General features: G+C 37.4%; 2 protein-coding genes across 4 annotated transcripts in view; one reads left to right on the top strand and one right to left on the bottom strand.

The window, feature by feature from the left end:
• LOC117234231 overlaps positions 1–18537 on the bottom strand; it is a 34555-nt gene extending 16018 nt beyond the window's left edge. The window contains exon 1 of the mRNA XM_033495227.1: positions 18347–18537. Within this exon, the coding sequence (XP_033351118.1) occupies positions 18347–18424 (78 nt within the window). The 5' untranslated portion in view covers positions 18425–18537. The remainder of the gene's footprint in view (positions 1–18346) is intronic.
• Positions 1–27455, top strand: part of LOC117234230 (semaphorin-2A) — a 555746-nt gene that overhangs the window by 202952 nt on the left and 325339 nt on the right. The gene's annotated exons all lie outside the window — the stretch shown is intronic.

Genomic DNA, 27455 nt, shown 5'->3' on the forward strand with positions numbered 1-27455 from the left:
GAACAAATACGAATAGGTGGACACAAGATGAAATAAACTTAATGCTGGTACTGCAAACAAATCGGGTAAAATTTCGAACGAACCAATCGCCCGTATGCCAATATTATCGGCCTGACTTTTCATCAATTTCTTGCACAATACTCGTGATTTATACCAAGTGGCGGGAGCGGGTAAATATCGAAAGCGACGAGCACGCGAGAGAAGCACTTATCGCGCTAGTCATCGTGAAATATGTTATTGAAGCATCTTTCTCGCGGCGGACAAGAGTAGTCCCACGTAGAATCTGTCGTTCTGTAATTTACACACCAGAACGTATATTCTTGTGACGCGTCTGCACGCGAGAATCGATAGAGTCGTATCTCTCGTCTGCATTTCACCCGTTCGATCGCTTTTTATGACTTTTCTACGAACGTTCTTCATTTTTTACGAATTGAGAAAAATCGTTATTTCAATCGTTATTTTTTGCAATTTTGAAATATCGTTTTGATAAATGTCATGTTTATTGTTTGATCGTTATGCTTGTGGTATGAGTCAGTGAAAAATACTTCATTAAATTAATTAGGATTGATGATGATAGTTTACAACAACGGAACGGTATCTTGTACAGCACAGTGCACAAAAATTGCTAGCAGATTTTGTTTGATGAAGAAAGTTCATATCGCGCAATAAGGTAAATCGATTAGAATTTTATAAAACATAAAATCCTAAACAATCTTATCTTTCTACTAAATAAAAGTCTTGTTCAACTTGAAATCATCTATCCCTTCAACAAAAATCGGAAGATATTTAAACATCATGAAAAATCATGGTCACGGATCATTATACGAGTAAATCGTTGCGTTTTCGTCGCGTTAAAAATTCGTAAATAAAAATTCGTGAAAAGAATGCGAATGAAGAAAGCCTGAGGTGTGTTTAATATTTAAACAGAGCGAGGGTCGGACTAATCCGCAAATCCCAAGAGATTCTCACCGCTTAAACTATAACTTACGTTGCGTCGAGGAACTTGTCGTGGAACAGCCGAGTTTCTCGACCGTGTTTTTCTTACGACAAGTGGTTAACATACCAGGAAGCTAAAAATTCGTTCTCAGCATGCAAAAATACGACGTCTTCGTTTCCTACAATGCGAATGACGCGCTCGTAAACGAGATGCCTTTAATTTGGTCAGCGAGAGACAAGCTTCATCTAGATACGGAACGTGACTAGGCTAGCGAGGAATTATTAAACTGACTCGTAATTGAATCTGACCGGCTTTTGACCAGGTAGATACACATTCCAGGCTGCAGTCAATGCAGTGTCCTTGCTCTTGCGCTAAAAGCACGCATACACGACCGATCCCCCGTCAAACCACACGAGAGTCGACACCGTAGTCAACGATTTTTATTTTCCTCTTCTTTTTTCGAAAACTCGTTCATAGATATCCTGTTCTGAAATTTCTCTGGCAACGGTTTTCGTGACGTTAAATATTAACGCTCTAAAAAATCTAGATATTTGAGGGCGACCAGGGTTTTGATATCATCGATGTTTTACGTTCTTGTTAGAGCAAATGGCTGCAGGTTAGTGACGCTTCGTAGTAGGCCGAGTGAACAAATGTTACAGTTCGAGTAGAATGAATATTGGAATTTCTGACCAGAAAAGTTATTTTCGTAAGGAAAGAGGTTTAAATTTAAGATAGGAAAAAGAGGATTTAGATCGCGAGAGATCGGGATAAAAACGGCTCTGTCGCTAAAACTATTAAGTCAAAAAGATATGACAGAAAAAACTGTGCCTTAGAATCCCGACGATCAAGAAATCTTTAATCTTGGAAGTTTGGATTCAAGGATAACCTTGGAAAGTTTTGATAAAAGTTTTAAGAAAGCTAAGGAGCTTTAGAAATTTTAAGTTGATGTTTAATACTTGCTTGATATTTCCATCATTGATTTTATACGGATTGATTTACTGAGACAATATTTATTAGAACATTTAATAGAACACCTTTGGAAAAACTCAATAGCCCTGTTACAAATTCTTATTTATTTTAAATAGGACGATTCGTGCACGTTTTACTTTAACGAGCAAACATTAGTATGAATGTCGTGCTCGCCAGTCCGCAGCAATACTTGTTCCATTGCAGATGTGAATGTTTCATGAATATACCAAGGCCGTTTAGTATCTCGCTGTACGTGTGCACATGAATGCTCAGAAAATTATGAATTTAAAAACTTTGCTTAATACGACTACGTACGCGATTCGGACTTGGAACCTTCTTCCGCTAAATATAAAGCAAAAGAAACGTTGATCGTTCCCGCAATCCTAAATCTTCTCAAAATGCCTTCAACGTTAGCGTATATTCAAATACATAAATGCAAAATGTAAGGGCATGATCCTATAAAAATTCTACGAAAGTATGGAATATAATTTTGTAATACTAAAAACTAAGACATATACTTTTGAAAAAGACAAGAAGGATTTGTCCCAAGTTAACATCCAAGTTAGCGTCTTATCCCTAAAAATTGTTTCTCACTACACATTTCGGCACTCGAAACACGTAAATTTCATCTCTTCGTTGATTTTACTACGCTATATCGTCTCCACCTACAGTACCCCTACACAAAGAGGGCAGTTGGTGAATATTAGGTTCATCGTTTCCGCGAGGCGAGCAACCGAGTGCGGAAACACGGAGTGAAAGAGGGGGTTGGCTGAGAAAGCGGGCAGACAAGGGTAGGGAAGGAAAAGAAGAAAGAGAACCGGAGTAGAAGGCGACGCTTTTCCATCGATGGAAGATTGAATAATTCAAAAGCGTCTTGCCCAGCGATTTTCAAACGGCGAGCGCCCACTTGTGCTTGCGGCCGCAATCCCTGGTCTAATTCCGCGTCTCCGAATAAATGCATACTATTAATGGAGAGGGGAGACGCTTTTACGTCTCGAATCGTATATCCAGCTCTCGCCTTAGCCGAGGCACACCGGGAATAGGGAATTCCTTGGTCCGATCTCGATATTCACGACGATCGTCTACGGCCTCTTGCTCGGATAGGAAAATCGAAGGTAAGAGGTCTTAACTTTTTTCCCACAAGCTATGCGTGCACGCTCTGATATTCCACGTTTCCACGCTTCGATATTCCGCTGAAACTTTCCGTGGCCAGCCCATTAAATCGCATCTAAGAATGAAATGGCCCACTCTCCTTCTGGGAGAAACTAACTTAACGTTTTGCGAATCATTGGATTTGATGTTTCTAGGGAATTAATCGTAGTGTTGCTGAAAGAAGGATGAAGATAAAAGTTGAAATTTTTTACCATTGATGAGAGAGATCATCGAGGTGGGAATGACTAAGGATTAATTAGAAAAGTATATGTAGAGTTTATCTATACGTACATTTGTTAATGCTACGGTTTTCTTGACTTTTCTCCACATTTGCATCACTTCAAATAAGAAAATACGGAAAGTAAATGTTTAAAAATTATTTGAATTTTATCGATACCTACTGAGATATAACACCTATCAAATCCGAGGAGAACAGGGTTAAATATAATACCTACATATACTGTTTTTGTAAAGTTGGTAAATTAAAGAATCATTTTGTTAACAACGGTACGCTAATCCATCTCCAAGTCTAATTAATCTATTCAAACATTACTAAACTTCGAACTTCCTATATCTCTCAGAATATTACATGCTTCATACCCACTTTACACAAAATTTCGATTCTCCCAATTAACATCCTTTAACTTTTACTGTATTCGTAAAATAGTTAACAAGATTATAATTGCATATTCTTTTTATAAGTTTCACAAATATAATAAAGAATTCATTCACACGTGACAGCGATATTGTAATGTGAATTGAAAATAAAAATATTCGATAAATCAACCAGATGGTACAATGATTGGATCATACAGATCCAAATACGTATAAACCTAACTAGTTAAAAAAAGATGACGAAAGTACAAACTTATCCTAATCGCACGCCTTCATTCACAATCTCTCCCACCACAATCGTGTCGAACTTACATGCAGCGACGAGCGATCAAAGCGTTCGACAGCCGAAGAACCAGGGTCAAAGGTGTCTGAAGCGTCGCGTCTGGTGCCCCGAGTGTCTCGTGTATCCGACTGGACGCACACAGTTACGCGCTGGCGCACGACACATGCAGCCTGTCCGTGTTCATCGCGTTGCAGCCAGTGCAGCACCGGAGGTTTTCGAACGTTGCGGATACAGCCACCCCACTAGAGAGAAGAGCGTCTAGTGTCAAGTGGCAGCGCGGAGCCGAGGGATATCCTCGATGCCGCGGAAGAAGGGGAGGCGATGATTGTCGGCGAGAGGGATGGGCGAGCCCTGCGGTGGGGTGGCTTAGTGGTGAAAGGGAGCACGAGGATGGGCAGTAACGACGGCTTGTCGCATGCAGAATCGCGACTCGATGATTGTGATAAAACGCCGCCATTATTGTCGCCGTATAAAACTTCGTCGAACGCCTCTGACTTCTTCTAGTTTAGATTTTAAGGCTCGTCCGGTAATTTAAACAAATTGCGAATAATTCAGTAACTTATCATGTGTGGACACTAAAATTTAGTTGAGCAGTTTAGTAAAAGGTCCAATAATTTAGTCGAGAGGATTGTTACCCCCTACTATTCACTTCAACAGTTAAACCTGTAACTCAACTGTACTAATCCCGAATTATTTACATGAGCTAAATCATCCTCGAGCCTTTAAACTCAGTCTAATTAAGATTTTGGGAGATTTTAGGACATTTGAACGTAAAATGCATGTTGGAGGATTGATATAAGCAACTTTTTATTTCGAAGATTTGTTTCATTGAAAGCAGTTATAGTGTTAGTAATGTTAGGAGTGGTGTTTGAGATTTTAAAGGTTTGGTTTTAGAGGTTCGTAGAGGGATGATACGATATGATGTCGGTTTGAGAAGTTTAATGCCACGGTTAGGTTGGATGCTGGAGGATAAGTGGATTATGCCGCACAGTGTACAGACCATGTATATGAAATGTGTGTATGTACATAATGTCTGTATGCACATCATACATCGTGACGTTGAAGAATTTATGAGGAGTCTGAAGGTATTGTTATATTATGCTTTTTGTATTATATGATATAACATTTGTACATAACAGTTTAAAAATTGAATTCGCCAGAATTAGAACTGATCAATGTATTTAGATGTAATACATAGAATTTGGATAGAAGAAAAATAGAACTAATAAGTATTTTTGACTTCGTGCAAATTTAGAAACTATACTTTCCTTTTGTAGAAAAGAACCCATTCTTAAGTTAAAAATAACGTAAAATATCGACTGCCTGTTAAACTTATCACGATATAAAATTCTCAATCTATAAAATCTAAATCTATACCTATCAATCTAAATCTATAAAATTCTCAAAAAACATTTTCTTTCTCTACTCAGAATAAAAACTCGTAGCTTAAGTAGCTCATCCATAAATCGTTTTACTTGAAAACCCTTTATTCAAAATTTATTAGAAGTCTTCTAAGAAAAATTCCATTTAAAATAGCCACATTTTACCAAAAGGGAAATGTCAGAGTCGCAGGTATTACCGTGCCTCTCAAACCCTAGAATCGAATCGGGCGCGGAATTCGACCATATTCTTCGAGGATTTGCCAAGATTTACAGCAGCGAATAAACTCGCGTTCACGCAGTGTTCCGGATTCTGTAACTGCATTCAATGCGCTCGAGCCTGAAATATGGGTAAACGTTACACTGCAAGTATTACCGCGTCACCGACGATGAAGGTGTTATATTTCCGCGCTGTTACGCGGAATCTCGCCCCGACACGCGGCTTACGCCAGATCCCCTGCAGTCGAATAGGTTCACGCTGAAACTACCTGAATATCGTATTTCATGTGTGTATATCACGCACCGCAGTTCCTGTTTCATTCGTGGCGGAACGTTGATTGGAACGCGATCTAGCCGATCCGACGTTCTTCTCTCGGTTGCGTGAAATTTTATTTGTCCCGTGAGTAGGTGCGAACGTCCACGATTCAACGAGAAAGAGCAAGAATCCTAAAAACGAGCATTTAGTTGATTCCCTTTCAGCATTAACTGAAATAATGTTGGTAATACGATTACTCTGAATTATTTTTATTTTCCAGATATTTTATTGTTGTGTGGTTTCAAATGAAAAGATACTATTGTTTTTACTTTCATATTGTTAAGAATTTTGGATCTTAATGGCCGAAATAATGGTATAGGAACATTAAATTTACACTTAGAATTTATATTAGAATAGTTATATATTTATTTAATAAACGATTTCAAAGATATTCATTGATACACATTTGCACGCATCTCAGCACTTTCTTCCATACCAGACTGTTAACAGACTGAACAGTTTACATTTTACATTGTTTACATTGTTTTCGAGACGCCGCGTACACACATACTTCCACACACTGATATTCACATATATTTATCACTACTATTCAGCTAATCTAGTCTAGCACATAAAATTATACATACCTCAATACATACTTTACTATTGAATGTACTAATGAACAGTAGTTAAATATTAAGTGAAGCATTTAAATCGTTGATAACTGATTGGTGAAATTGTTAAAAAAATAGAGGATTATTTATAAGTGTGCATTGTACAAGCAGATTGTTACGGAAAGTTGAATACCTCGACTGTACAAAATAAGAAAACATTCTCAACTAACTTCTTCGAATAATTGAGATTAACGAAAGAAATTTGAGTTATACAACAAAGAAGCTTAAGATTACAATAAGACTTATGGAAATATGGTAGCATTGCTATGAAGGAAATAATTGTGGAAAGGAAAGATTATGGTATTGTGACAAAAGTTCGTGAAACATCGTCTCGCATTTGGCAAATGGTTGACCGAGACATTTCTTTATATTAGGCTCATAAAGGCTTCAGCCAGAGATTGCTACGTTTCTCATTCTCTCCAAACTCGTTCTCCAGTAGTCGCATGCCGAGTTCAAGCTAATTTTACAGTACAATCCTGTGACGGTCTGTTCCTATTTTCGTATTTCATGAATTATTTGATGTTTTCCTTTGTCAATGCCTGTGACGCTTGAAATTCCGAAGTCTGTGCGACTACTTCAATATCTTAATAACTTTAACTTCGTCCTTGTCGCACTTTATACATTTTAGAATGAATTTTTTAATATATTGATCTATTCACGATATGACCACCCTATTCTCCTTTCAATTTTCCTCCCACCATCTACTAGTAAAACTGATAAAACTAAATAAAACATGCTAGTAGGAATAAAGAAAAAAAGATCAGTCTGCGAATTTTTATATTTTATGGACAAGATTAAAGAAATAAAACTCGAATAGGTATTCGCTTTACTTATTAAAAATTATAATAAGTATTCTATTTTGGATATTTTGTATATTTTTATATATGTACATTATGCTATATGATAAAGGTAGTATAAAAAAGATGTACCACAGTAAAGAAAACACGCGGGATAAATCGAAGACGAGAAAAAACGAGTAACAAATAGAACGAGGAACTCTCGGCGACTTTCGTCGAAGAGGGCTAGATAGAGAGACAGTAAGTAAGCGAGAGAGACCGTTACTGTCGTATAGAGGAGTGCGCATGAGTGTACAGTGTAGAGAAAAGTAAGCAACAGGGGGTTAAGGGTGGCGAAATAGCGTTCTTTGTGCCCGCTAGTCTTACTAGCGTCTCACTCGTTTTATGGCGCTGCTCGGCCATAACGACACCCATTGCATTGTGCTCCGTATAAAGCGGTTGACTAAATCTCGGCCCTGGCATCGAGACCAGAATCTTCGTGAGCCTTTCCTCCTTTCTCCTGTGCCATTCGACCAGCCTGTTTCCCTTCTAATGTGCCAGATGACAAAAGAAACGAATCGGCACTTCGCTGCCAACCTCCACTTCACCTCTACGCAAATGATCCTCCATCGTAGACCAAGTGGAAAGAAGCTCATGACGTTCCTCCGCAGTGAAATTTACCGACGATCGTACGATACGGCCTTTCAGCCGAAAATTTGCCGCTCGGAGAAAATAGCGGAATGGGAATTGCGATATTGAATTGCTTCTATTAAAATTTAAGCCGTCTCGCGTTTTTACGAAGGTTATTTTTGTCGCTTTCACGTGGCTGGTTTGAAGGGAGTTCTTTCTTTTACGGGAAAAGGTGTCAAGAGTTTTTAGGACACAGGGTGAGTAAGGATGAAAAGGAAAGCGTTTTGGAATATTTTAATTTACTTTCGTTCACAGCGTTTTAAACTTAATTTGCTTAGTATTGTAGGAATGTTTGAGTAAAGCTTTCGCACTCTGCAATGGAAATGTGTGAATCATTTGACTTCATATTCGAAGAAGTCGATACATTTCAATATCAATAAGTATAAATAATTAATTTTTAATATTGGAAAAATCTAACGATTAAATTCGATGAAATTGAGTTTAGCTTCTATGTGTATCATGTAATCAATATAACGTTCGTCGTATTATAGTCATACCTAAGCTCGTATGTATCACTATCCGTAAGATTATTTAATAAAACTTACAATTATTTAAGCTCTGTAGTACACAACCTAAAGTTTTCTCCCTTTAGAAATTTCCATTTATATCATACATAAACCCTTAGTCGAAAGACGAATCTTTGAATACTTCTCTCTTTTATATGTATAATAACGAATATCATGCTTAATAAACTCGCAGAATATCAGACAACAGATTAAGTAGTATTAAACGCACTACTTTTTAATGGTTGCTCCATTAAAGTTTCACATTAACGCGTAAAAACATCGTAACGAGTCGGTAGTTCATTTTTTCAAGTATCAGATCTCTGCGGTGTTGCATTTAACCACGGACGCGTCTAGCGATTATTTCCGGGCCCTTGGAGGTTTATATCCTTTCCCCGAGCTAGAGGCATGATAATAGAGAGCCGGTTGACGCGCCACTGTTTTTGGAACTGGAATTATTGCCGGTTCCACGAACGCCTGATTTACATTTATTGCGCTGCTTGCGTAATGGTGTCGCTATATCTTCGGTTATTCCAACTAATTATACTCCCATTCCGATAAAATATGACCTACGCGCGTCGGCCGCTCGTTTTGCGTTGGCTCGTCCCGCGATTCGTAAGAATTATCCATTGTTTTTTCCTGCAATCGATTAATCGGCGTCATTGTCATGTCGTGTTATTTCATTAAAATTCTGAATTCCGAAATGAGTTATCGGGTAAACTATCGTTTTCCGAATGCATCGATGCGAATGTGTCCACAGTTCGATAATTTACGTGATAACATTCTTTTTGTACGAAACTTTGTTTTCGTTTGAAAGGAATTTTACGAGTTTTTTTCTCTTAAAGAGTAAAAACATGTATTACAGTTTTGCTTGGTGACGTAACATCGTTCTTTCATCCTTTAGCAACTTCATGCTCGTAAAGTTTTTAAACTCTTCCGTGTTGTTAAACATGTCGGAAAATAAAAAACATTTGTATTATACCTTGCACATATGGTTTGCGCAATAAAATGAAAAAGAAGTCGAATCCAACTACAACGGAATAAAATTATGGAATAAAGCAAAATAATTTATCTGAAATATCTCAGTTATTCCTGCAAGTTCAAAAACTAATTGCACGCGTGGCAAGGAAGCAGAAGTCAAAAGAGACGTTACTCCCAGAAACTAATCAATCAATCTATTTCTGACATCACAAGCTAAAACCTTTCACGCGTTTGATCTATACCGTGCGCTGATCCACGAGCGGGAGGAAACTTACACACCGTACGATCCTGACTTGGAGATAATTTTCGTGGTCGACAGGTAATTACATTTAGAGCTGAAACGGACGGAAGACTCGACTACGTAGTCAGAACTGCCGAATAATCCCGTTGCCGATAACGGCGGTGCAGATTCCTCTGGGTGGTGGTCGGCCGCGTTCCCAGAGCTTCGGTTTCTCGGATCGCCCGCTGTCTCAGCAACCGCTTCGCCTCTTAATTGGCCTCGTTCGTTACGATTATTCGAACGATACATCCTTTTTATTGGCGACTGTCGTACTATTATTCAACCGCGAACCACTGCGCCGTCACGGTTCGTTCCATGAATTCCTGGTCAATATTTGATGAAGGAAGAAGAAACTTCGATAAAGGCTTTCGATTAATTTAACCCGGATCGTCATCCGCTCGAACAACGTGTACATTGTATATTGAACTCTCCACGGCCACTAGAGACGGACATCATGCTTTATCGCGCATACTTTGGAAACTTCTATTTAGCACTGATCGCAAATTGCGTGAACAACCAGCGATCAGTGGAGTGGATGGCTCGTGGCTCCGTCAAGCACTTTCCGCGTATGCTTTCGACGGTTGATGGCTCTGCATAGATAATGTGGACAATTAGTGCTGATCGAAACGACGAACTCGTCGGTTTAGAACGAATATCTTTGCGTTTTGAACGTGTTTTCGTGTTTTTAAAAGATATTACAGGTTCACGTTTAAATGAATATGGAAATTGCATATTTGTGTTTAATCAATTCGAAATTATTGAAGTTATTTAAAAATACATGGAAAACATACATTTTTTATTCATAGAAAGTATACATGTATGACATAAAATGTATGTAAATGTATGACGTGAAACCTTGTCATACATTTCTTTAATATACATGTATTGCAAAGCTTGTCGACAAACGATACCAGTCGAACAAGGGTTGAAGAAGAGTCAGCGCTTGAGACTGGATTTGCACGCATGTAAATATGTATATTATATATCTCTGTAAATTTGAGACATTTCTACATCTCGAAGGATAAACACGAGAAAAAACAGACAAGGAAGATACAGAATAAAAAGGAAAGGAAGAAAAGAAGGAAAGTCTTGTCATAACTCATTGAAGATCCGTGATCTTTATATTTATCCGAAACATCAACACATCTCTTTTTTTACTCCGACGAATCTTGTCCCGAATTGTTTCCGTAATCCACGATATATCGCGAATAACAAAGTCAAACGACAGAGAGCAAATCATGATCGGGAAAGGAAATAAAATTCGAACCCACGAGGCAACAAAGCAGCAACAAAACGCGTCGAATTTCCTCTTTCGATTTCGCGAGCACTATTCAATTTCCCGAGGTACCGCGACCAAGGGACATTTCTTCCTTCACCCCTCGCTGTTTTTTTCCGAAATACTTTTTCTACTTCGTTCCGCCTTTCTGTCTGACACGACGGTGATTGCCGGCCGCAATTCCGCTCTCTGCTCGTTCGAGGGTTCGGTTGACTCGAAGCGAGAAGAAATGGCCTTGCCGCGAGTAACGTAGTTAGACGAACGCGTGGCCAATGAGCCATTTGCTCTCCAACCCCTCTGGGCTTATTTTTCCGTCTCTTCTCTCCGAGAACACCAGCCACCAACTGCCTTTTGTGCTGCTTTCTACTTTCGTTTCTCTGCTCGATCGTTCTGGTGTTGGATTGGTTCCCGTTAACGAGAGGCTGGTAATGGGGTACAATGGTTGATAATCTTGTATTAGATTTGGTTATCCCAACCACTCCGGCGCCGCTATGAGCTGTGATTCAGATATAATTGAGTTACGAAAGTATGTGTGTACGCCTGATGCAAATCGTTTACCAAATCAAGTTATTATTAACTGCTGTATTTGGAAGAATTGTTTTAAATAATCAACTTGACAACAATGATAATATCTTTTTTAACTTTAGTAATCGATTGTATTTTTATAACAATGAAAATGTGCAGTATATATTTAAAACATTTTGTTTTCGCAGTATTGGTGTCTCCAAACAAATATCGATGAATAATGTATCCAACATTTAGGAAGTATCATATGGAAAGTTAATATCGAACAATGAGTATCATAAATATAAAGTGGAATTTTTGCAGGTTGATTTGGAAGCAAATACGTTTATTTGTGATTTGGCAAATACTATGCTAATACGACTTTCTAAATTCTGATGTGTATGGTACTTAATTGTTAATCCCTCGAAGAAGAATGTCTATCTTTCAATTGAATTCCAAATGTTCCATCTCACAGATGCATACGTTGAATCGTTTAAATTTTGAAACGGAGCACTTGTCTTCATTCAATTCTCTTTTCCACTTGTCGCTTTGTTCTTCTCCACCTTGCCAAGCTGAAAGCTCGCCTCGTCTCCTCATTCTCGAGACCAGTTATCATCGAGATTTGCCCCTTTTTCCGATTATCTTAGATTAAGCGAAGGCTCGAGTCCTTAGGACCGAAGATTTCAGGTCAGAGAAAGAGAGAAAGGGAAGAAGTACGTATCGAGATATGTCGGCTGTGAACCTAATCGAATTTCTTTTACCGCGTTGATGCCGACCACGCTTATCAGGCGGAATTTCCTACCGTAGCGAGATAAGCATTTTCTATGAAAGTTTAATTTATCGGCTGCGGAGCCATCGAGAAGGAATTCGTTCCATCGCATCGTCGCGTTCGCTAATGGCCGGTAAATATTGAATCGGCACGAATAATTAATTCCCTCGGAAATTCTAGTTTATGCGTCAGTGGTAATAAAAACTAGAGCAGTTATCGGGGTAAGGTTCGATCTGATCGACGACGTTTAACCGTATCAGAATTTAAATGAGAATTCACGATCCGTCCAGTTTTAATCTCGCCGCGACGTCGCGATTGAAAATTGCGTCTATACCGCAAATAATGTAATAAACCAAACGTCTATTTAATAAGAACAAGAAATTTTTATTCAACGTTCTAATTATGTAACATATTCGAGTCACGTTTCCTTTTTCATTATTTTAGCTCGTGACGTTTATCTTATTTAAGTTTGCACTTTATCATAGAAAAAGGAATATTGGCGTCAAGTTTGCAAGAGCATTTATACGAGTGTTTATTCTGCGAAGTACCCTTTCAAGGGTCAAGCTTTTCGCTTTTTACGCAGTATGAGTATATTCAGCGAGAAGTATGTAGTAGTTTCCGGTATAGTACAAAACGGATTTATCATACAATAATTATATTAATATAATAACGTAAATAAATTTATCATTCTAGAAAAATTCTAAATAATTTTGTGTTCAATTTTTAATTATTCTAAATTCTAAGAATAAAAATAGATAAAGTAATTCGAAATTAACGAACGTTTTATTCGACCAACGTAATTAACATTCCCGTTCACTCACGGTCGTCGCTGAAATCCTCTTTAATCAAACGTTTCGATAATCGATGGCCGGATTTTGTCGTAAATCGACGTTGTCGTGTGCAACGAAGGTCGAAAACTTCTTTTCGCGTTGGGCAAAGTTGCTGAAACGAGGTACGGGTACGGACGCGGTGCTTGGTAAAGTAAAGTAAATAATGATTAGGGCGATTTGTATTTTTACGTCGTGCCTGATTTCCGTTGGGTAAATATTGCGAGTTTTCTTAAGACCGTACTTCTGCTTTCCCCGACCACCGGCATCGTTCTGTCTCCCCGTCGACTTTCCGCTTTTCCTCGAGCGACGACGCCGTGAGTTCCGTCGAATACAGGTCTTAGGACAAGGTTCTTCCGTTTACACACGAGTGTTAAACATCTTTCTCGAACAGTTCCGAATCTGCTTCGTCTTCCGGGTATTTGAGAATCATTTTTCTTACCGATGCTATCCGCCATCGTAGCCGCGTAGTCGGAAATGTTCTTTGTGAAAGGAATAAAGTTGTGATGATGAAGATTAAATGAGTGCTTACTGGTTGTACTGATAAAGAGGTTTTTGAGATATAATTTTTCAAAGAATATTTAACAGATGCAGATATTTTATGACTGCACAGAACAACTGAACTACTGATCATTTGCAGAGATATTATCGTAATAAGTTCGAAATTGTAGACTCAATGTATCTTTCAAGTATTACAAATTCTAATTTAATATAACTAATTAATGATATAACTAATAGCATTACAAATTTGGACAAACAGTATCTCTTGGGTTATCGTGAATACGCGTTCTAAAATAAAATCACCTATTGCATTTTAAATATTAAACCTAGAGCAATAGAATCCATCCACAAAGGAATCAGTATACTCAATCAGCGAAAGTAGCTGAACGATCCGCAAAACGCGGTTACGATAACAGGTATCTGTCCCACGCTACCGGACATTAGAAACAGCAGAATTCCCAATAACGAAGCGTCGAAACTAACCGATGGGTTATAGCAGGATTCTGGAATGTAGTTAAATCGCACAAGAACGTTAATCGCGTGTCTGGATCATTCGTGCTCCTAGAATGAAACAGTCTGCTAATTTAATTGAAGAACGGTATGCACCGCTTCGATGGAACGAGCCAAGCTATAAAGACTATCTCGTTGAGCAACGCAGTTCCTCTCGCAAAATATATCAAATCGCACGCGAAACTTTCTAGCAAACAAGAAAAATGGGAATGGAACGCGTTCATCCGGGCGAGTAGTGCTTGATGTTCTACGGAAATGTGAATTGGTTGCCTTCGGTACCAATTTTTTACTCTTTTTTCTTCTTTTTTCTACGTCTCTTTTTTATTTTTTTTTCTTCTTCCTTTTTTTGTTTCGTCAAACCATTCTAGCTTACACGTTTGTAAAATCACGGGCGAAATGATGTACAGACACGATGTTCAGCAGCGACCGTTCAAGTGGAATCGGTTGTAGTAGGCTGAGGAGCCATGTTTTCGTAGCCCATGCGGAAACCAGCGGAACATCGGTTCGTTCGCGTGTACGCGTGCCTTCAAAGAGCGATTTTTTATAGCTCTTTTTTGACGAGGGGCAAATTTTGTCGGTTTTATTCGATCGCTACACGTATCGTTGGTTGGCGCGATCGCAGACCACGTTTCTTTATTCATCTCCGTATTCCGAAATGGATACCTTGTCGATGTAATTGAACGCGGAATACTGTGAAAGGAGTGAAAGGGATATTCTAGACAGGTGCAAAAATGGAGGCAAGAAAAGTGTGCACGAATGAGAAGTGATTGTAATTTATATCTGTGTATGGGATTACATATTTCCGAATATTGTTATTCGTTAGAGACGAAATGTTTCATTAAGCGTATGTATTAATATTACGTTATTAATTTCGTTTAATTATTAAATTATTATTTTAGAACTTAATAATTTCCAGCCACCAACTTAGTTTTTAAATTATCACACGAAATAATCTTCTTAAGAAAACATAATCAAATTTCCAGCAATATTTATAAATGTAATAATTATAAATACATTCTGTAGAAAATCTGTAACTCAAACGTTATTGAATTTATTCGAAATAGTCTTTTGAGATATGTATTCACTTGTATCATAATAACACAGTCGGAAAATGGATGGCTTTCAACAGAAAGTACTGCTAAATCATTATTACTAAACTTTAAATTGTAGTGAACTGAAATGAGACTAAATGATAATGTTCTATAGTGCATCTCATAATACAAAATTTAATATTGATACGTTCACAATATAAGGTATTTCAGTGTGAGAGAAGTATACTTTGTCTGATCAATAAAGATCGTAATTACTAATTATCGTAATATTGTACATCTCGTAATAAATATTCTTGCCGCCTTCCCTCAAATAAATTTATGCAAGCACAAAACACAAGTTCGTGTTCACACGCGAATATGGAAATATGCATGCTTCACTGGGCCAGCGTATCATGTATGGAAACATCTTCCGAGAAATTTCAATTGTAATCAAAATTCTCCATCATCTATGATACACTCGACAGAGTATACAATTTTTGCCACATATTTTGCATGTTTAAGGAAGCCCTATTTTCGTATCGATAGAACGTTTGCATTGGCATCAAGGAATCACTTATAACAGGAATCCTAATAAATGAAAAATCTTTTGATATAATTAACGCTACGAATTAAAATTAACTAAAATAACGCGTTGTAGATTTTATCGGTTATTGAATATATATAAACATTTTGTAAAATTAGTGTCGAGTGTTATTGAAATTAATCATAATTATCTGTGCATAATATATTTAGAAATATACGTATGCGTGTACTTCCGTTTAAAAGCTTGGACAAACTTTTTTCTAGACAAAATATGCCTTTTTGTACATTTTTCTACGAAATATATTATAACCATAATTTTCATTTTTAAATATAATTAATTATACTTTCAATAAAAATCAATCTATAAAATCGGTTGCTTAATCAATAATAATTAGCAAAGCAAATATTACACAGTTCATTTAACCACTTTGATGGTTACTTAATTTCCAAATATCCTGATTATAACTCGCTAAATTTTCTCTCCTGATAAAAAGAAGCACCTTCTGTTTAAATTTCGTGCTTGAAACGTCCTTTTATCCGAGATGCTGAGAGTCGAGCTAACTTTTCCAGCTACAAATTAGGGAGTAAATGGCGCGAAACGGGTTGTCGCAGTATTCCAGAGGATATTGCAGCGATGTATCGCATTACTGTAACGCGAACCAACGGCCTCGCTCGTATCGTTGGCAATGGCGACGACAACGACAAGGAAGAGGAAGAAGAAGAAGAAGAAGTCGGAAGAAGAAACGAAACGGTCCAGGATCGCGGAAACTACGCTCGTCGGCCGAGTTTCATCGGATCCGCGTTAACGGCTAACTCGAAGCTACGTTAAATTAAACAGAGGGGAGATAAGTTTGGACGTGTCGCTAACTTTGCTCCTCTCGAACCACCCCTTCTTGCAAACTAGCCTTCTTCATCGCCGGCAATCTCGGCTGTTGCCACGTTTTAGCCACTGTCGCGATACGAACATGCCAAATGCTGAAAGTTACCACTTGGATCTTTCATATTATATATTTGGCATTGATAATATCACAGAGATTAATGTGTAGAGTGCCACTAGCTGAAAGAATAATCTTTCTGATATATAAGCAATATTTAAAATCAGAGAAATAAATTTATGACAACATATGATTGAATTTGTTTTTAAATAATGTTATGCTCTAGCAATTGGTTTTTATATATACTTTTAGTATGCATAATAACTTGTACATGTGTGTTGATATCTTTCATAAAAGATTGACATTATGTTTTTATCAGAATCTTATTTGTTATCTTGTTATCTGCCTATCTTGTTATCAGAAATAGGCAAACGGAATTTAAAAAATTACTATCTGTTGCAAGAATTAATAAAGCATTAGTATAATTCCAAAATAAGGTGAAATCGAGCATACATTTTTATTACATATTTCGAATCCGTTTCAGAAATTTAACATTACGGCTTTATTATATATAATTAGCCATTCACCTCTGGAGTATCGAAAATATCGTCGTAAATCGTTGTAAAATTTCATGGTTCACGATTCCCAGAAATTAAAATTAAATTTAATATTAGCGTTACCTGAAATAATATTTTATTACGAACGCAATTCGCATTTAAGCACAATTAGACCTTAACCACGAGTGTAGCGCGATATTACAGAACAAAGGGTTAGGTTACACTCTATATATGGAAAACTTGGGTGGTGTCGAGCTGCTCGATGCGCAGACATTATCGACATGCGCAAAAATAACGAGCCTCCTTCGGACACAATGAACGAGAATGTATGAATAATAATAGGCGATACGTATTTCCGGTTGATGTTCCAGTTTAGCCAAAAGGGAAACGTGTTCGCATTCGGTATCAAACTTGTTCCTGCCAACGATTCGTTCGCTAAAATAAATAATGATCAAAATTAACTTACTTACTGCAAGATATTAACTTACTGCAAGATTTATACGTTTCCATCAAATCATTATTAGAAAATCAATGTTCCTTATCAAAAATTTAAATTTGATCTATTAGTATATTGTATTATAATATATAGATATAATAATAGAATATACTATATTTTAAATTTCTAGCAAATGAAAACAGCTTTAATAAAGACAATCATTTCGCAAATTCAATCGTTAAAAAATAACATAAATAACGAGTAACTAACTTCTTTAATGAGAAGAAAATTTGCTCTCATAAAGTTCAAAATGAAAAAGTGAAAAAATTTCAAACATCGTATACTTAAATAAAATATTCACCCTCCAAGTCTGTCGAAAACAAATTCGGTCGAACAAATTAAAATTCTCTAGCACGTACAAAAAATATTTCGTCTTTTACATGAAACAAAGCAAACTAATTTGTGCCTTTGTGCGTCTCTTAAATTTCAGCAAATCAATATCTATATGCTAATTGTATCACGCTTCGCGTATACGATCGCTTCAACAATGATACGATCACTCAAATTAATACTTGAACGCGTTGCATACAACCATTATGTACCATCGTTTCAACTTTCATAGTCGTGGAAAATCCAAAGTGTCTGAGAAAACCGGTCGCTAAGCCGACAGCAGAAGTACAGTGACTGGCATCGTGGCCCTGACAGAGCCTTCGTATTTTATCTAAATGACGTGAAAAGGGAGGCAATGTTCGAAGTCAGGTCGGGTCGCGCCCTTAACATCCAGTCCCTTTCTATCCACTCACCCTTTCCTTCGAGGCCATCTTCACCCTGTCCGTGCGCCGTTTCCTCTCTCGAACTTTCCTTCCCCGTCTCACCACCATAGGGAGCGCTTTAAAACCCGTGGAACACCGGGGTCGAACTCCCTTCCCAGGTATTATCTCGTCGGCTGTTCCATCGCGTAATGCGGAACCACGGTATACCGTCGCGTTTAAGGGCAAAAATAGCGACACCCCTCGTGGCCTCTCTTTATTCGTGCTTCGGTCCATGAGCAGCGGGGACAGGTGGAAAGCGTGGCGTGGAAAAGTCTCGTGCGTGCGGGGCGCGAGAACCGCGGCTAATGGAGATGCTATGTAGGCGGATCGTATAAAATTTTATGGGCATAACCCGGTCGCCGGCCGCCGGTTGCTCCAGAGGAGGGTTTCTGCTCCTTTATGGTCCTTTCCCTTGCATCGAGAACGTATTTCTTTGGAACGACCATTCGTTAAATTTTTCAGATATATACGAACCATTTATTTGTTAAATTAATTAACTTCACGAAACTGAAAATGGAGAAAATCGATGTAACTGTATAAGATAAGAATCGATCACGAGTGCTTTGGCACTAAAATCTGAAAACCTCCATAAGGCGGAGTTAATCACTTCTATGTGACCTCTTCTATATGATTCTATGTACTATATGTGAATTCAATGTAACAGGAGAATCAGATGATGGATAATGTTCAATCGAAAAGCGTGTTCTGGTTAATTAATGGTCTGAAATTATTTGTGAAGGAGTTAGATCGGTGCTAGGGTTATTTTTACCCTTGCAGATAGAAGGGTGTTGCGAACCCTACTTATATTTATAGGTATGAAACACTTGAGATTTTTATTGCTTCTTATGATGGAGGGTATAATTACTTGTTGTATGAATAGTCCATTATCTAAAAGACTGCGATTCTTAAAAAAATAAATAATAATATAGTCATATAGTATGTAAGTATAATGCTACTAACAATAATATAGTATAATGTTGCTAGTAATTAACTTTACACTATTATATCGTACGATGATCATGCAATAAAAAGCTGTAGATAATTTTAAGATTCTTTTTATTGCAACACCTACTTCCTTCAGTCAAGTAACATGTTCCAAAATTTTCTACGGTACTCTAAATATACAACTACTTAAATTTTATATAATGAATTTGCAATTCAACAATTTAATTCAGAATCGGGATGTAGGAACGACGCGACTGTATAGCTAATATGAATTCTTTCTCTGGATTCATACGAGAAAGAAAGCACTCGAACCTTCGACCCTTATTGAAACCGCTTGTTGGCCACAGTTAGCAATGGATATAGGCCGCGATGTAAATGGTACGTAGAAGTGGCGTTCGACTAGATGGAAACTGACTCGACGAATGCATATCCGACGGTAAAAATTGGAATATCCTAGCGTAGAATACGAAAATCGACGGCGGAGAGGGACAACGTGTGATTTATATTCAATGGAGAATGGTTCTTCAAATTTTCGCCGGCACCGGGAAATCGACCGAGTTATATTGAACTACGATATTTTATGTAACTTCTGGCTATTTGCATGAGCCGATAGTTCAAGCGGTCGTACGTTTTATTCTGGATCATTTACATTTGTAATGCTGGCGAGTATATTTTCAAATTTCGATCAGATTGAGTCGTAAGCATTTGTGCATTAAGTTTTTGTGCTAGTTTGGGAATTGCTCGATAATTCCAACTGATCGAGGTAAACTATTCCACGATTTTTTAAATAAAATAGATGTTTTCCAAGAATATGTTCGCAGCCATTGCAATATTAGAATTTTAATCGTCAGAAGATACTTGCATAAAATTTGTATTTAAAAAATATATTTCCTCAGAAACCACGCGAAATAAATTACTAACATGATTTGTGATAAACAATGACAAAAATATTTTTTAGCTGTAAAGCTACAGTCTCTTTAAAATCCTTGAACTTCCCCTCGAAACTTCTGAAATACTTGCCAACTCTTCGATAGCTCATCAATTTTCATAAAATCATCTAACTAACTATACCCTAAATCATTCCTTCATCAAAATATTTTCAAAAGTAAACTAACGTTCCTTCGTCTTCAGCTCATGTCCGCCACCACCAATGAATCTAACCTACACCGTTTCTCCCATCGTTCGAATCGTTTGATCCAACAATGAAGTTCGACGTCAAGCATCTTCCGACACGTTTGTTCTGCAAGAATCGAGAACAATGCGGCAACTAAACGAATCAAAGTGCTCCTCTTTATTTCGGCCCCTGGAGAGTATCCGTTAATCAGGTACGTACACGCAAGGAAGGTAGGAAGGAAGGAAGGAAGGAAGGAAAGACCCTCGCGTTCCGGTCCATGTCCACGTGCACCGGCAGAGCCCATTCGGGGCCCGGTTGTTTGTTAAATATGCCACTTAGCCGTCAAGTCGAGCGCGGTTAGTTGTTTGTTTTACTTGAAGCACTCGCGATAATTATTCATCGTTGCCTTTATGGCACGCCTCGCCCTTCGAGAGCATGCCAGCCGAGGAATAACGACGAGGTCCTCTCTCTATTGACTTGATGGTACTCGCGAGAGGCCCCCTGCTACTCAATCGTTCGACTTCACGAAGAATAAACTGCGAAAAGGACTCGTTCTCTTGCACACTTGCTCCCCGTTATGCTCCGCATTCAAGCCGAATGCAATCGTTCCCTTTTTCTGTCTCTTTCCCTTCCTTGATCCCTTGCAGCGGTGATTCTACCCTCTTCTCCGGCTTCTATCCTTCTCCTTTTTTTTTATCTTCTTTCTCCCCTACTCCAGATGGCATTGTGGCCGTCAAACGACGTAATAACGATAAGAGCGTTCTCTCGCAGAGGAAAGAAAAAGAATTTCTTGTCGTTGCTCGACCCAGGACTGACTGTTCGTGTCTTGTCGTGAAGCCGAGACACGAACGGAGCGTATTATTGTTTCGTTACCTACGAACGGACTTCCATCGATTTCTGTTTAGTTGAAAACGGCTGAGTGCCACGCTATTTCGTTCCATCATCGGCTCTAAACGCGACAACCAAGTAATGGGGGGAGAAAAAACGAGTCGAGGCAGAGTTCACCTGGGCGTCGATCGCTGATGGAAATGTTTGATGAAACGTGAAATAAAGACGATTGGAATGTCGAGATTAATGGCACGGACAATGACTAAGAAATTACTTCGATCTCTGTGTTCCTTTCAATTTATACTTTTAACACAACAAAACAATATCAAAAATATTGCTATCACTATAACGTAATACGTTTATTTAATTTGTAGACACTACGTTCAAGATGTACATTGATCTTACAATTAGAAATCTTGTAAGCTACTCTAAAGTGTACAATATTTCGTAGGAATTCCTTTACGCACTTTTCGAATAAATCTTTCAATGTTGTTGCTTCATTACAATTCTATAGTTTAAAAGATTATTGTATTAACCCTAATTATTACACATCGTACAATCGCTACAATAGAACAGTCGTCTGTATCATATTATTATAAAAGGGAAAAACAGGAAACTCTTTTCGCGCTACGGCACTCGTGAAAATATAACAAAAAGATCGTCCCAATTAATCCCAACTAAATCTGCTCAATCGTGTGATTCATGTCGTATTCAAAACATATTTAACCATCCTCATCGCGGTACGTACAATTCCCCGTATGAAAGCAACCGTCTCATAAGCATCGCAAAATAACCGGATCCTGGGAGGAACGAGGGGGTAACACGTTGTGGCGTAGTCGGCTCGCCCCCAGCGTGAAAATTCCGATTCGCTCGAGTGTACCGCTTTCACTCGTCGTTAAAGTCTCGGCGGGCCTTCATCGTCGCGGTTTAATTTCGGCTACAAGGCGAAACTTTCCGGCCGCGCGAGATCGAGCGAAAGCCATTGGACCAGCGCCGACGACGGACGATCCCCGTGGCCGAAGCTAACGACGACGTCGGGGGACGATGTTTGCGCTCTCTTCTACCCCAAAAACCTGAAAGGGTTCTCCTGTAGATTAGAAAGACCGCGGTATATGTATTTCGCCTACGAAAGGGTAGATTGGCTTTCTGTCTCTATTAGACCGCGTCTCGCCCTTCCTTCTGCTTCTCCACCGGCAAACTATCCCTCCGACTATCTCGTGCCGTTGGCCTACCCTGGCCTTTTCTGGCGCCGCGATATTAACTCCGGGCCTTCTAGACTATCCTTTCATTCTCGTACGTCTGGAAATCGTGCCAGCGACGCGATGCAGATAATCGACGATTTGCTGTTCACCGTGGATGTGAAATCCGGCTGTTTGAATCAATTAAGCGTCTATTTTTAGATAGTTTTATTCTGTTTCTGTTGAGATGCCATGTAGATGTTTTTCTTTTTTTTACGGACAAAGTGCGTACCTTATTACGATTGACTTTCTCTGTGAATTATGTGAAACTACAGGCCGTGATGGTGTTACAAGGAAATGGGAATCTTAAAAAATATTTGGGGATTTTAGATATATAAAAAGTGTTGGCGTAATTTTACTTTCCAGCGAAGCATTTTTTTTATCTGGTTCTATGTGTTTCATTCTCATAGTATCAAATTTTTATAACCATGCTAGACGATATGAAATGTGCTTGAATTGTACTTATTAATTAAATATAATACGCCTTTACTTTTCGTAGCAACTGTAGACAAATTTTATTAACCACATGAAATCGTTGGATTATAGATTTTTCTACGACTAAAGTATTTGTCTTTCTGGTCACATAAAGAATATTTTGAAACAAAACAAGTGAATACTTAAAAGGAAGAAATATATCGTTTAAATTATTTTATGAATCCATTACTGTAGATACATGGAATTTTCTATTTTATTTTTTGTCATATCTATCTGTTCCATGTTATCTTTAAATTCCAACAGCAATTAATTTCATTGCGTTAAAATTTACGATCGTCCTATTCGTATGTTTCAGATGGTGAGTGTTTCAGACACAAAATACGCAATTTCATGATTTCACAGGAGAATAATAGTATTCAGGTAAACGTTATCACACGAATTTTCCACGTTAGTTTTCACCGATGAATAGCTTATCGAAGCTGTCGAAGATTAACTTTTCAAATACCGTCCGCAGAAATGAATTTTATCAGGAACGCGTTGAACCCCTAACAAATGGTATTACGTTCCCCTCGGTTATCTGATCAACATAACTCAATGCGGCCAGTGACCACCGTAACGCGATACACTGACCAAAACAATGCATGCGTTTACGGCGGTTTACGACCTTTGATAATTACGATATATCGATTATTTTAAATGAATTAAGCAAAGAAATACAATTAAATCAATCGATGAAAATTAATATTCATAAATTTATCGTATCAATATTGTCTAGTTATTTCAAACAATATAGGTAAATGGAGCAAGTTAATCGTTAACTCTGTTAGAATCGTTAATTATATTTTTTAACTCGAATTTCGTATATCGTCCCATCGATGGCAATTTTTTGTGTTAATCTCGTTCATCCATCAAATTAAAATCCTTTAAAGTGATGCAGCGTTAAATATTTGTACAATATAGAAGAAATTGTTTAATTACTTAAAGAACTTTTTTACATAATTTTTCGTAAGTTCCTAATTACTCATTTATTACAACTAGATTATGAATGTTTATGCAAATTTATATTTTACTTCACCAGTATAATTTCAAAAATGATAGCTATATGGAAATTCTTTTCGCCTACTATACATTATGATGTAGGTATAGAAGTAACTCACTTCAAATATTTGATATATGTATATATTTAAATTTCCAAATATTTAACTTGTATTTAAATTTACAAATATTTAAATTTGATTTAAAACTTATTTAAATTTTCAAATATTCAAATTTTCAAGTATTCATATTCAAATCTTTTTACGACTTGAAATTTTCCATAAATTCGCAAACATCCACAGTCTAAGCACAACGAACGAATCGTTGCCTTAATGTATTCGTATTTTTGTCACCCTGCCTTATAATTTCTCTGTGCAACAAATTTCCTTCTCGGATATTTAACGTATTGCTCACGTTAACTATGTACGAACTAAACACTCAAACGGTTCGAGACAAATCCTCAAGCCAGTCCCCAATTTCGAATCGACTCGAAACCGACGGCAAGCACATACGCGTAAGCCGCGTTTCTCCTCGAAATCGTTATCGTCTCTGAGTTGTAGCAACCACGCGTGTAAACATTTTCACAGTAAGCGTACCGAGGAATACGAAGAGTAATTGATGGGAGAAACCGCGGACCTCCGATTGAATGTCTCGCGATTTTCATACGCGGGGCGGGCGATTGATAATAATCACGGAGCGTATTCATCGGTTACAAACGAGATTACTCAGGTGGCCGGTGCGTTGATCAAAGCAGGATTCCCGGCGAAATACTCTAATTGGCGCGTGCATGCTTTGCCGGGGAATTTGATTTGCTTTCCGTTTGACGGAGGTCCGCAGATTGACCCTGACGATATTGCGATCCGTGTACTCTCGTTGGTGCTTCGGGTCAGAGAAGATTCAAGGCAATCTGAGGTCTGTGCACTCGCGCGCTCGCTGCATATATGAATACCAACAGTGGAAGGAAGTTTATTGGGAGGTCGGGAAGAGCAGGATTACTCGTTAAGTCAAGTTTAGATCGTGGTTAATCTTAGCTTCCCACCCCCGAAGTTATCGGCTGATAAACAGGAAAACGATGTACCGTTTATATTTGCCCGCTTCTATTTGCGTATCGCGAAACCTGCAACCGGAGGTAATGTTGCGTCTGTAGTTGATCCAACAACACCGTTTTGCGCCGACTATGATGAACTCAAATAATGGAGAAAAATTTTTTATATTTCTTGTACTAAGATGCACTGATAGTTGGAATTTTTGTTTTATTGAATCTTTTGTGAGATTACTACTTTGCGTAAATTTCCGAGATTACTTGAAATTAATATTTTAACGATTGGGACAAACTCATTGATTGTCTGCGCGAAATAGTCAAATTGCAATATTAAATATGAAATGTATAGTGGTTTGCGGAAGTATTCGAACACTTGTAGATACTTTTTATTAACGTATTATGTGAGATATACGAAATATTTTGAACTTTCAGTAGCACTGTAATGAAACCCAAGTTTGAAACAAATCTGAGAATATATGCATATAGAAATTTCAAAATATTTAGCGCGAGTATGTGTAAATATATTTCACAAAAATTGCGTATGTATATAGTAATCGATCATCTATCATGTTAATAAATCTTAATATTTTGTAGAACCATCTGTATACTGATTCTTTATTAAATATATGTCTGCAGTATAGATTTCTAACTTCTATATACATTTACAGATTGGTTTCAAATTTTATCAATATAATCATTACAGTTGTGTCTCGTGATAGTGTTAATGAAATTTCAAAAGGTTTTATATAACACACACATATACGCATAAAAGTTTCCTGTGCTAAATGTTCAAATACTTTGGAAATTGGCAAATGGGTATCACGCTTTAAAATTGTCTTCAATATTCAATTGTTTTAAGCCACGTTAAAGAATAAGAAATTTGCTGCAGTAACTTTATTATCTGAATCTTTCCTATGAATTTAAACGCCGGAAACGTATCTTGAAAGTTGCTGAAATTTATCGCTTGAAAAGTTAGAACTTGTACAATGCAAAATTCATAATCTTTCATCGAAGACTAACTAAAGACTATGACCGAAAACTGTCATTGGTATTAAAGTTTTATGCTCAAAAAGAAAGATAATAGACATTCTGGAAATAAGCAAGACATATCCATTTAGTTATTTTCAATAAATGTAGACTAGAATATGAAATTTTTTCGTATTTCTTCCATTCTTCCGATTTTATACTTATGGATTATTATTTTCCAGACACAGTATCTCAATTTTAGAACTGACGACAGCGCGAAATATTGAAATTATATTTAGTATGTCAAAATTAATTTCCAGGAACAGCGCCAATAGAATTACAAAGAAATTATTTTATTGATAATATATTTTCCAACTGAAGTAAGAAGAGAAGCTTAACTTGCTGTGTGATGCTCACTAAAATATTTTGTTCAAACGAACTGCCTACAAAAATGTCCCAATTTATAGTTTTACGAGGAAATTTTTACGTGAGGCAAAACGAAATGTATGAGAAACGAAAATAAGAAAGGTCGCGTTCTATTTGATACACGCGGCCTTGCAACATGCAACCGAATTTAATGCAGAAAATAGAAACAGTCGCTATTCTACTCGGGAAGTTTGCATTCTAACGTTACTAATTACGAGTTAACTCTACATAGACACTTGAGTATCTCAAGTTTCTTTGTAAAATATCAGTTTCAAACTTAGCCGAAACTTCATGTTGCATCTCGTAAACAATTAGCGAATATGGGGGATAGCTTGAACTTACGTGACATGTCCAAGATATCCGAGCCAGTAGATGTAACGTGTCTCTTTTGAGGAACATCGTATCCTCTTAGTTATATCATAACCTCGCAGCACCTTTTAATAAGCACGTAAATACTCTTGCAACAGTTTCCCTTATAAATATTGTAACTTCGCGGAAACGTACAAAAGGGGGAGCGAAGGAAATGTTACATGCAAATGACGACTATGGATGATAATTAAAAATGGAAATTCTATTATGCTTATAGATCGTGTTTATAATAGCGTGTATCGTCGTTGCGAACAAATTCGTTCTGAAAAAAAAGAAATTTGTCAGAAGACAGTATTCTTTGATTTTATGATTCTATCTATCCAAGAAGTATAAAATAGAATGATTATTTTTCATCGAATCAGGTCCTATAATTCTATATTTGTATAAAATCATATACAAAAATAAAAAGGAAAATTACAGCTCTTCCAAAAACGTTCCACATATATTCTCGATAGTTCCATCTAAACTTTGTAGCTTCTGTAGTACATGGAAACATGTTCCAATGTTTCAACACATTGGCACAATCTTCATCATAAGAAAAATATCAACTTTTCTACTACACATGTATTAAAATAGCACCAAAGTCACACCTAACGAATTCTATCTAACAATTGAAAATAAATTAGACACGTGCCAACCTTATCTTGTATCCCGCTTTCGTTGAGGATAAACTGAACGATCTTGGAGGATGCGTATTAGCCG

The sequence above is a fragment of the Bombus vosnesenskii genome, unplaced genomic scaffold (genome assembly GCF_011952255.1).
Source record: "Bombus vosnesenskii isolate JDL3184/JDL3185 unplaced genomic scaffold, Bvos_JDL3184-5_v1.1 scf7180000013304, whole genome shotgun sequence".
Taxonomy (NCBI): Eukaryota; Metazoa; Arthropoda; class Insecta; order Hymenoptera; family Apidae; genus Bombus; species Bombus vosnesenskii.